Source organism: Stegodyphus dumicola, chromosome X1, assembly GCF_044657685.1.
Source record: "Stegodyphus dumicola isolate Sdum_Otavi_A_Nest chromosome X1, ASM4465768v1".
Taxonomy (NCBI): Eukaryota; Metazoa; Arthropoda; class Arachnida; order Araneae; family Eresidae; genus Stegodyphus; species Stegodyphus dumicola.
In genome coordinates, this window is record NC_140780.1 from 180,964,405 (window position 1) to 180,977,102 (window position 12,698).

At 33.5% G+C, this 12,698-nt stretch overlaps 1 protein-coding gene across 2 annotated transcripts in view; it reads right to left on the minus strand.

Annotated features, from left to right (window-relative positions):
• The window catches only part of Amph (amphiphysin), a 110,345-nt gene that overhangs the window by 7,446 nt on the left and 90,201 nt on the right, over positions 1–12,698 (minus strand). Inside the window, exons 10-12 of one of the 2 annotated variants that reach the window (XM_035352638.2) lie at positions 11,191–11,282; positions 10,966–11,073; positions 5,572–5,673 (exon numbers count right to left, since the gene is read on the minus strand). In XM_035352638.2, coding sequence (XP_035208529.1) covers positions 5,572–5,673; positions 10,966–11,073; positions 11,191–11,282 — 302 coding nt within the window. Of the gene's footprint in view, positions 1–5,571; positions 5,674–10,965; positions 11,074–11,190; positions 11,313–12,698 lie in introns of both variants that reach the window. The other variant, XM_035352628.2, reaches the window with a different exon arrangement.

The window sequence follows — 12,698 nt, forward strand, 5'->3', positions numbered from 1 at the left end:
GATATTCAAAATCTTACTCCGTACAGATAAAATCAAACACGTGGTGACGTGGCAGAGTTCCTTCAGTGCGAAAAATCGTTAGCTGCGTATTTCGGTACTCCAAATCGTTACTAGGGCACTTCGGTACTCCAAATCGTTACTAGGGTACTTCGGTACTCCAAATCGTTACTAGGGTACTCCGGTACAGCAAACCGTTACTCCGGTATTTCGTTACTTCGGTACTCCAAATCGTTACTTGGGTACTCGGTACTTGAAATCGGTTTTCGGTACTTTTCAAAGTAACGGTTACTTGAGTAACGGGTATTTTGTACCGGGTACTTGTCTGTACCCGTTACTCTCGTACCGAGTACAAGAAAGTACCGAAGTTGCCCATCACTAATTAAAATAGATTTTTTCTGCAAAAATGAAATGATTAAGTTATTTCAAATTTCAAATGAAAGAAAAATTCATTAACTAATAATTAAGATACAATAACACGCCGAACACAGTTGTTGTTTAACTTCTAAATTAAATCATTAACTTATGATAAAATTCATACTTTTTAGATAACGTTTACAAGTTAATACTATTCAAAAACTTTTTAAAGTTACGTAACAAGAATATAGTACATACCTAGATACTGTCCTTATTAACAAGGCCTTTATTTCTAAGCACTTAATTTGAATTAGAAAACGACTGACGATTGCTAATGCACAATGATGAATGTACAATGATCAATGATTGATGTATAATGCAATGATCGCTAATGTACAATGTATAGGTTTAATAAGGAATTATATATAGTTCATTCTAGTTTGTGATATAAAATCCTATGCAGAAAAAAAAAAGTACATAGATTTATGTAATGATAAATTTGCTCAGTTATCTTAAATGCTATCAAATTCCTAAATGCTAATTCTAGAGGACAATAACTTTTTTAAATGCTACTGAAACTAAGAAAACTGAAAACATAAGACAGGTGCTAAATAGACTGAATTTTGAATAAAACAAGTAGTCAAATTGAAGAAGTTTCTTTTGTAAAAAATATCTTGAGGATCTTGAATTATTGATTGAAATCCAGTGAAACAGAGAATCGACTATAACAACGTTTTGTAAATCTTGACTTAGTTTGTGAGCAAAATATATTATTTCTAAAGGATTTATAATAACCATATTATAAAAATATATATAAAATTACTGAAATTCCTGTAAAAATAGTTAATCAAATGTTTAAAGAAACTTTAAAGTTTCTCAATAAGTGCAATATGTTCAATATTTACGTCACATGGAGACATTTCGTTTCATGACAATCGCCGCGGAGAAAATTGCTGACCTTCAACTTCATCTTCCTCTTCAAAGCAAATATTTTTTTGGGGGTGGGGGGCGGAGAGAGGGTTGGGTAAATCAGAATTGATGAGCTAAGACCGTAGAAGCCTAAATCACATCCTTTGCGTGTTCACCTGAGATTGTCAGGCTAAATTTTCAGGCTATAAAAGTTGTAAATGCGTATTCACATAATGATTTGTGAACACAAGAATGAAGAATATTTTTACTTTTATATTTCATATTTCTGAATTAACTAATTTTGCTGAAAAACTAAGAAGGAAATTTAAGCATTAAAAAACTGTAAATGAGTAGAATATTAATGGTACTTAGAGTAGTTAATAGAATTTTGAACTTGCACAATCAAAGATCATTGATTAATTAATATCTTTTCCAAAGTTTTATTGGTAATTTTTCATGACAAACGCAATCTAAAAAATATTAGAAAACGGAAGATGAGTAACTACCTCTATTAAAATTCTTTCCTTAATTATCAGATTCTAAAATTAATTTCTTTCACCTTTGTTAATCTGATGTTCTTTTAATAAAAATTCAATATTGCTTTGTTTCAGTTTATTCGTCTTCTTAGTCTCATTAACGTTGTCATGCACAGCGTATAGTTAATCGTTTGGATGTCGATTTGTTAGTTATGACGAAACAAGTCAGCTAGCAAATATTTCCGTAGAGGGTTGAAATTCTGTCAACTGTTAAAAGCAGCATTAATTTTCTATATATTTTCAGTTTTTAAAGGCTCAAGTTTCTTTTTACTTTTCGAGCAAAAATTTATTAGTTAAATCAGAAATATGAAATATATAAAAATATAGTCCTCTTTTTTGAGTTCACAAATCATTATGCGAATATGCATTTACAACTTTTAAAACCTGAAAAGTGCATATCTGTGCTGATTTGCACGTGCTTTATTTTTTAACAAGATATTTTCGATGAAAATGTTTTTAAACTGTGAAGTTCTTGAACCGCTTTATTTTTGACGGCGATGTTTTCTATCTCTATGTTTTAGAGCTGCGATGTTTTTGCTTTGCTTTCTTTTCTCCCACATTGTTTTGTACAACGACTTTTTCCCATTGCCTTGTTTTTCATCGCGACGTTTTTGTCTGCGATATTTTTAGCGGACTCCCAGGAGTGACATCAAATTTGTCTTTTTTGATGAATCCTGGCTCTGCGTGTATTATAATCATGGAAGTATCAATGTATGGAGGCACAGAGAAGAAGGAACGTTGCCATCTCGCATTCATCATCGTCATACGTGCCCAGAACCTGGCGAGCTGGTATGGGGTCCATTGGGTACACATCCGGGTCATCTCTTGTTCGCATAGTCTGTAATGTGGACAGCCGCCGTTACATATCTAAAATGTTAAGACCCATGGTTTAGCCCTTTCTTCGAGACCTGCGCGACGCCATCTTTCAACACGATAGTGCATGACCGCATGCTGCTCTGACCTCTTTCGATACAAATGGAGTTCCACTGTTGTCCGGGCCACATGTACTCCAGATCTCTCACCCAGTGAGAGCATCTGGTCATGGGTTGCCGAGAGATTGGTAAGCCCTCACTTACCAACCATTATGACTGACGAATTCTGGGATAGAGTTGAAGCCGCACGGAATGAAGTACCTGGATCTATCATACAAGCTCAATTCGACTCAATGCCCAGCCGAATTATAGCCGAATTATAGCAGCAACATATAATATTATATGTTGCTGATAGAACTGGCAGCTCTGTGTACTGAATTCTGCATGCTGTGTATCCCAAATCGCTTGCATGTTTAATGTCTTCCTCCCATTTTACTGTATACTATGTACAATAAATAAGATTCTGTTAGCTGCTTTCCTTCCTGGTGTAGAACTTTTAATGGCCAGAAGTATAATAAAATTACTTTAGTGCTGCTTTCTAATCTCTAAATACCTATGAATCATAAGGACATAGACATAAAGGGTGTCCCAAAATTGAATTTGGCGCCATTTTTGCATTAAGTTGTTTTGCATTAAGTTAGTGAAAATAGAGCGTTATACGATACAACAACGTGTCTTCATTATTGAACAATATTTTAAAAATAATGAAAATTTGGCGGCCGCAGTTCGAAAATTTTATACAAAATATGGTAAAAATAGTGTTTTAACCTCATCAACTGTAAAAAGATTAATTGAAAATATCGTGGAGACTGGATCAGTTGGAGACGCTAAACACAGCGATCGTCCAAAAACAAGCCGTTCAAATTTCAATACTGAAGCAGTGCCGTGAGAGTGGTGTAAACCCAGGAACATCAATTCGGCGTCGTGGACAAGAATTGCAAATTTCAAGAAGCTCTCTACAGCGTATACTCACAAAAGATCTGTGTCTTCATACTTACAAAATTCAATTAACACAGCTGAAGCCTAATGACCTCGAACAGTGAAGAGAGTTCATGGAATGGATCATCAAAAAGTGGATGCTGGTTTTTCGAGCAAAATAATCCTAAGCGATGAAGCACATTTTCACCTCGATGGCTTTGTTAATCGCCAAAATTGCCGTGTTTGGGGTTCGGAGAACCCACGTGTGATTAGCGAAAAACAAATGCACCCACAACGTGTCACTGTTTAGTGCGGATTTTGGGCAGGAGGGCATCATCGGACCATACGTTTTTGAGAGGCTGGTCAAGCAGCAACTGTTAATGGTGCTCGATATCGCGACATGATAACAAAGTTCTTTCTGCCGAAATTGGATGATATTGATGTGGCCAATATGTGGCTTCAACAAGACGATGTCACATGCCATACAGCCAATGCAACATTTCAATTACTACATGAGACATTTCCTGATCGTGTAATCTCTCGTTTCAGGGATCAGAATTGGCCCCCTAGATCATGTGATTTAACACCATTAGATTTCTTCCTATGGGGTTATTTGAAGTCAAGGGTCTATGTCAACAATCCCACAACCACACGTGCATTACAAAAGGAAATTAAACGCTGCATCAACGAAATTCAGCCACAATTATGCAGAAAGGTCACGAAAAATTTCGATGAAAGGGTGCGTATGTGCCAGCAAAGCCGAGGTCATTTGCCCGATGTGTTATTCCATAAATAACCTCATCCTATGTACTTTATGATTCACTTAAAAATAAATATCTAAAGACTAAAACTCTCTTTTATATTGAATTCAAATCTTGCGTTAATTTTGAGGCACCCTTTATAAAGATTAGAATCCAAGATGCAGTAGTATGTTATTATGAACTGTAGGAAAATGATAATTTCGTAGCAGCATTTTTGCAAATATATAAAAATTCCTTTTGTACACATTTCAAAACATGCGTATTTTATTTTTATTTTAGTTTATTAATTGTACAAACTGCTTTAAAAGTATGTAAATGCACGTTTTTGCTTGATTACATCTTAAAACTCAATACATATAATACATAATTTTACATAATATAACTTGATTAATAATTTTTAAACTTTTTTACACAAAATTAAAGGTTTGAATGTGAAGATTCTGCGTTATTTATATATGCATTTGACATGTGTTATTTGTTAATGCAATATTTTTTAAAAAACTGCTTTAATAAGTATTGATAAGATTTAAACTAATTATCAAAACTATTAACCTTTTAAAGCTTTTTTCCATACATATCGATGGTTACAACTTTTCTCCATAAATCTTCATAGATGATCTGTTTCATTTTTCCGCAGCAATTGTTTAAGGTATTACTAGTCTGTTAATTTCATACCAGGAAAGACGACCTTTATATTATTATAAATTTTTGTTAAATTTGAAAATGTAGTATTTTCAGTAAAGAGTAAATACATTTCAACCGAACAATGAAAAGGTCGTAATAAATTTCAGAAACCTGAGTTTATTGAAAAATATTAGAAAAGATATTGACATTATACATGACGAATATTCATAATTATCATAACGAAAATAGTAATGCGTTATCTGAAACATTTTAAACCGTTTCATAAAATGTAAAAATTTATTGCTGAACTTGTAAAAATATTAAAACTATATTTACTATGTTCTAAAGAACGCAAATCACGTCTAGAAGCTAGTGAAGTATTGTAGTCACGTTACACTTCTTATCTTTATTGTTTAATATTTTGTGTTCTGTTTGTTTAAATAATGCGGAGTTCGTCAAAATGAATTTTCTATTGCTAAACTGTAAAACAGAATAATATATTATACAAATAAGGTAACTATTATAAAGTAGAACTAATTTGTCGTGCCTTTAAACAGCTTTGCCATTTAACACATAAGAACAAACATTTTAGTTTACCTGTTCTTCAGGATCATCATATTCCACCACTCGAATTACGTCACCAATTTCGAAAGATAGTTCATCGATATCTTCTCCAGTATATTTATATGTAGCACGAACCTAAAATGAGTCAAGATGAAACAAATTCCAAGTAATTAAACAATCAACAAGTATTAAAAACTGTCACTGATTAATATCATAAAAATTAGGAAAAGTTGTATATTTAATCACACATAAAACTCAGCATTGGTCGGCTCTACGTTTTTTGCGGCTTCTAAATTTTGCCACTCGGTGTTTCCTTAATTCTAAAAATGGTTAGCTCCTAAATTCGGCCACCCGGTATAGCTGGCGCCGGCTCTGCAGGATGGCAGTAGCAGCTTATTTATTGCTATCAATAAATCGAAGGTTAAGGTCTGTCATTCCTCGATGTGCAAGAACAGCAACTGGAAAAAATGAACTTATGCTGCCAGAAATGAATCCTTTTAATGATCAAGATATTTATTTATAATGTAATTAAGATGGTTATAAATGATTATTGGATCTAATGGTTATACTTATCCTTGATAAAGGGGGGGATGCATAGGTGAAAAGAACCATCTTTCAAGTATTTAAATTACGTGTAGAATTTGGGCACCATTCTTTGCATGGCATACGTCTAGATGATATTTTAATTCTTGCGACACCCTAATCGAAATAGCCGGTGCAATGAATTCCACGGCAACTGTGATTTCCATGCGCATCGCAAGCTATTTGCTGCTGCCGCCGCCTAGCTCCACAAAACGGAATCTACGCTGTCGTGTATCGGCATGCTTCCCCACTCTATTGATAGGTTATTTCGTTAACCCTTTCCGGCACGCTACCTTTTAAAGTTGAAGTTTTGATTTTTTAAAAAAAAAAAAAAAAAAAGTTGGCAGTCTAATTAGCCATAGAAGAGTACACAAGTAAAATTTTGTGAAGATAGCACTTATCGTTTAATTCTGTGGGTGTGCCCAAAGTGGGCACACTGATTGAAGACAGCTTCGAAAAGAGTGCTGAAACGAGCATTGTTGTCAATAAACTGACCGATGAGATGCGGAGAAACAAAGAATATAGACTCTCAGTTGTCCTAGATTATCGGTGAGCCCGGTCTGGGCACACCTAGGGTTCGCCGTTTGATTTTAGGCAAGATTTCAAGGTAAAAATTTAAAACTAATATAGAATAAGGAGATTAGCATACAGCCAAAAAATAGTATAGAAATTTCTTTTCAAACAATTCCTTTTATACCCTAAAAAAATCTGGAAGGTTTCTTTGAAAAATGAGGGTCTTAAAAAACTAAACATGGCTAAAATATATGGACTGGCTTGTGTTGAGCTGCCATCTACTATAAATAAAGAAAGTTCAGAGTAACCTATAAATCCCTTTTCATTCAATTTTTCTGTGCGTACAGAAGGAAATTTTTAGGTGTGTCCAGACCGGACACGCTGTGCCGCAAAGGGTTAACGTGAAACCCCGGTAAGCGTTTACTAATGTTTTGAAAGACAGGATGGTCCATATTGTTGGTATAAAAACTTACCTGCTATTATAAAAAGACTGCGTATCACATTGAATATATTTTTTTTCATATTTTTTCGATTAAATATCCTCAGAAACACATTTTTTCCTTAATTTGGATTTTACAATTGTTGAAACATTTTGTACATTTTTTGAAAAATTTAACTGTGAGGTGTGATAATAAACCAATTTCAAATTTTATGACATCCATATGTTATTGTAAGTGATTAGATATATAAGAAAGCACAAGCAAGACGTGCAATGAAGTATACAAAGAGCATGTCACTTATGAAATACATTTCATTATTCAAAAGCTTAAAAAAGAGATATTGCTCTGAAAAGTGGAATACCGTATAAAACAAATTTTAAATATATGAAAATTGATAGTTTTATAAATTCGTTCCTTAAATTTATATAATTTTACTGGGCTTATGTTTTAAATCATCTATAAAAAACTTAAATTTTCAAATAAATTTTCTCATGCATTTACGAATCCAACTTACTAATAAATAAATTCGATTAAATTTCTAAACATTAAATTATGGTTGTATTTATTCATATTTTTTTTATTTTACTTTGCTGAACGCAGTTAGCAGTTATTGTTGGTTTTCAGTTGTTGATGCTGGCTCACAAACTGCTAATTATAAATGAATTAAATTAATCCTTGATTATCAACATAAAGCTTGATGAAAAGATATGAAATCTAATTAAATTCATAAATTTAACATAACTCGGGGGAAGGGAAGCATCACGAATGTTTTGTGCAGTGCTGGAACCTCCATCTATAACTTTTTTCTGTTTCGGGGGGGGAGAGTTACACAGAGAAACTATTTCACAATGTAAGCACGTAATGTATTGTAATTAACAATATTCTTATTTTATACATTATATTTTAACACTATGTTGAGTCATTAGGTTATTTTAAAGCAGGAATGGCGAAAAATGAGCAATGCCCTCGCCGGGACTCGAACCTGAAACTCTCGAATACGCGCCGAGTGTGCTACCGCTACACCACGAAGGCATGCAGAAAGGAGGGAGAAAATATACACTTCCCCTGACTAGGGATTAGGAGGCCCAATCGCCAAATCCTGGTGGTGAAGAATCATCATCCACCACCTTTAATTCGGGCGCTACTATGTATAGTCATTAGTTTATTTTAAAGCAGGAAAGGAGAAAAATGAGCAATGCCCTCTCCGGGACTCGAACCTGGAGCCAAGCGCGCCGAGCGTGCTACCGTTACACCATGAAGGCATGCAGAAAGGAGGGAGAAAATACCTTATAACTACTAAAAAAATATCTCCTTTTTGAAAAAGGTAGATGAAATCTTCTTTTTGAGTCTCATAATTAGAATTGTTTTTACTGTGTCGTTTTCTGCATTTTTATTTTAATTCTTGGCTTTCTTTTACTCATTAAATTTTATTTTCATGAATACATTCTGATAGAGATTTTACACTATGGATAAAATATAAAAGTATGCGACACTGAAATCATTCACACCCACATGTAATACAGGTTCATAATTCTGCAGATGCTTAAGATTACAAGAAGATAGTTAGTTGAAAAGATAAATATGAAGGAAATTATATTCATGTTCAAAAATGAAGCAACAAAGTGAAAAAGAAAAGTAATTATTTGACTTCATTAAAATTTCACAGATCGTACTATATAATAAAAAGGATCAGCATGGAGAAATGCAAAGAAACAGACAGACAAATGATTAAAAAATACTAGTAAACAAAGGTACAGGATATTTGGTGGCAAAACATTTCTCGAGTGCAGGTATGTCAGTAAGGCAAGTGATAATCTCTACTGGAAACACATGCCCAAAAGCATCATTTCATACCAAGTATAAGATCATGTACGGAGGTTTAAGGCATTTTATGCCCATTCAAGGGTCAAACTGATCCTTAGCTCGTAAAAGCTCCACGAAAATAAATTAAACGCCTTCTAATTATGTTCCTTACATGCTTGATGGCATTCTACAAGAAAAAATGCTTCCGATTTTATGTACTGGCTTACAATAATGCCAACCGATGAACTCGCATGTTGTGGTCCATAAAAATATCACCAAGACCCAGCGCAGCAAGAATGGAGTAACATATTGGACAAGGATGTGATTTCTATACCGAAATGTGGTTACAGTGCGTCGAAAGATGGTGTGGAGATCAAAGTGCAGTATTTCCCACACAAATCGTCAAACCATAAAGTATTTTTCCAACCTTCTTAGCATGTCTTCGTGGTGTAGTGGTCAGCACGCTCGACACGTATTCGAGGGGTCCGTGGTTTGAGTCCCGGCGAGGGCATTGCTCATTTTTCATCTCTCTTGCTTCGAAAAAAAAACCTAATGTCTCTACAAAACTTCCATTTGTATACGTGTATTTCGCAAATGCTATTAGCGTCACAGCAAGTTCCAGGGCAGTAAGCCATGTCAGCAAGCGTCGAAAAACAGTCTATAGACCAATCCATAACTTAGGCGAAGAGAGCATAGTATTCAAATGTTCTAGAATCCAGTTAAAGGGATTTGGAGATTATTATAAGCGCACGCGTCTGTGCGTGAGTATCAGTGCGATGCAAACCGCTACTAATCTTGTATACAGTTATTCTGCATATCGCTGTCTGTAAAGAGTTTGTGGAGATATAACTCTTTTTGTTGACGCTGCAAGGTCAGAGGCAAGTTAACGTGTAGTGACGAACCTGTGACGGCGTGCCTGGGGATACAGAAAATGATCATCCTGAGAGATAGTGACATTTAGATGTCCATTTACTGGCCTTTGCAATACAGTTGTTCCTCTCTGCACAGGTTCCACAGGCGGCAAATTACGGAGCGTTTCTCATCTAGGCTTGGGTTATCTTTCAACTGTTTGTCTTTCGTATTTTTTGGGACACCTTGTTAGCTTCCCTCACCTGAACTCACTCAGATGACTTTAGGTGAGGATGATTCAATTTTCAGACTTTGATTATTTCGATTTTCTTTCTGAAATCTGCAACGCAGAAATACAAGCTCGACACAAAATAGACCATATTCATACCTAATAGGCTCCCTCGTTGGAAAAAAAAAATGGTAAAGAACATTCGTTTTGCTTCGTAGATATATTATTCATGCAAAATTTTGTGGAAACCTGTTGTTACTTTCGACAAATATGCTAATTCATCCGTTTGCTGTTGAGTGTTTGGACTCAAGTGTATTAATAATTGAATCTTTTTGAATTCAGAAGGTGCACCCATTTTTAATTCATTAATTTCCGTTTGAAACTTCTTCACACAGCACATATTTTTGATAATTTAGTTTTTATTTGCATTTATCATGAAAACTGAGCTGGGCATTTTTGACATACCTTCGGAACATTTAGAGAAGACGTCGTGAAAAGGTACCATTGAGGAAATGAAAGTATACGCACATTTCCAAAAGTAGATTGATATACACCTAATTCCATTTTTAATTCCATTATTTTTATATTGATATACACCAAATTCCATTTTTTTTTAACACAGCTGTGTCGAGATGGGGAAAGGTGAGGTATCTGCCTCACATAAAAAATGAAAAAGACAAAACTTATAATATAACAACAAATTAAACGTTTGTGTGAAAGTGCTGAAAATATTCATTTCGCGTAATTTTGACATTTGCATCAGACATCAAAATAAATCCGTTTGGCCCTTACACATGCACAGCTTATCATAAAAATATTTTGACATAGTGTTGTTTAATGGATCTAAAAAAGAAGCCTGTCGGAATGGATGCCAAACAAAAGTACGAGTAACGTGGTGAACATTTTAATTTCATGATTATGGTCTGAAAAATTATGCTAGGAAAAAATAGGTTTTTAACCTTACGATATTAAAAAACTGTTTATTTTTATCATTCAGGGATAAAAACATACCCTGTATAAAACTCCAGCTGGCAGGTCTGTAGTTGTAGCTCCAACAGGGATATCATACAGTTCATCGAGCTTTTGTGTATCTTTATGATCTTGGTTCATTTCATTTACCTATAAAAATAGCGCTGGTTTTAAAAACCTATTTTCCAAATATGCTTTAAATAATGAAATGTAATTAATTATTACACTAATTTATAATCTGATTTCATCATTGGATACGGTACTTGCCTCAACTGGTTCATAATCTTTTTCTAATTTTGGTGGTTTTCTCATCTGGTCCAAAGTAGAACTGTCCGTATTTAAGGCATTTGTTTGTGACACTGTAAGAGATATTTCTCGCATTTTGTGCTCTAAAAATTGAAGATATAAACAAGGAAAAATTCATGCTTGATTAAGAAACCTTTAGTACCAAGAACTTAATAAATACTTCTTAATTAAAGTACTATTTAATATTATAGGTAATATGTTAGAGTCAAACAAAAAATGCATTAAGCAGAAGTTAAATGAGATATTCCCCAAAAAGGAAAATATGCTAAATCATAACTTAAATAATAGAAAAAATTCTACATTATTTGCCATTAATTTTAATACAAAAGCGGCTGAATGCATTAGAATATAGAATTTTATGAGTTATTAAAGTTAAATTTGGCTACATTCATTGCATTTCACACACTAAAATCATAAGTTTTAGAAAATCTAGTTAATATGTTATTAGGTTTTGTGAGAATGAAGCACTACGAAAATGCATAAAAAATATAACTAAAAAATATTTCATTCATTGTGAAGATAGCAATCAAACAGTACACTGGAAGATCGTTATAGCGACTTCTTGCGTCCTTATAAAAAGGACGTTATTATAAGTGCTGTAATGAAAATGACTTTAATATATATTTATTAGCTGGGGACCTTTTTGCAGTGACCGTTGTAATGGAACGGTCTCTACAATGAGCAGTCGTTAAAACGGGCGTTGATTGTATTTTAAAATTGACTATATCGAGTTCTACTTGATACAAGTTTTCCATTTTTGAACAATGATTTCTTTGTGATGAGATGCTGTATTGACTAATTATAATAATCTAAATTAAACCTATATATGTTATGAAATAAATTTCACAGAACAGTCTTAAGTTTTGGACGCAATGTAGGGTAGATTTGAAAAATTTTATACTCGCGATATTTAATTAAAAAAAAACCAAAATTATTTCGAATTACTAATAACGCATACTAAAACATAACATGCTACTTGGCTATGCTAACTAACGTAAATGCTAAATTATCATTTATAGCAAAGCTCTAATTGAATAGGTTTGTGTGTATGTTTATTGCAGTTATTTTCTGCTGGACATATACTTTGACATCCCTTTTTTTTGATGCTTGCTCACAAGGCAAAAAGGGAAAATAATATTAAAAAGAGATAAGTAATGGACTCTTTTACAAATTATTTCAGGTTTATACTTACAAATTAAATAGAACCGTGGTTTGAATCAACGTTTTCTTGTGAACTTAAAGTCAAGGAGAAATTATACATCGGACAATCTTTTCTCATATAAGGAGTTTTTTCAGTGTAATTTCGTTTTCGGAGACTTTTGTGATTAATATATGAATATATTACTATGAAATTCGAAATTATATAAAATTGGCGGAAGAATAACTTCATATTTCATAAAATCAAGTTTGAAGTTTTTGGTAATTTTTCAAAATTAAATTTGGCAGTATTTTAATTTTTCTCACTTTAC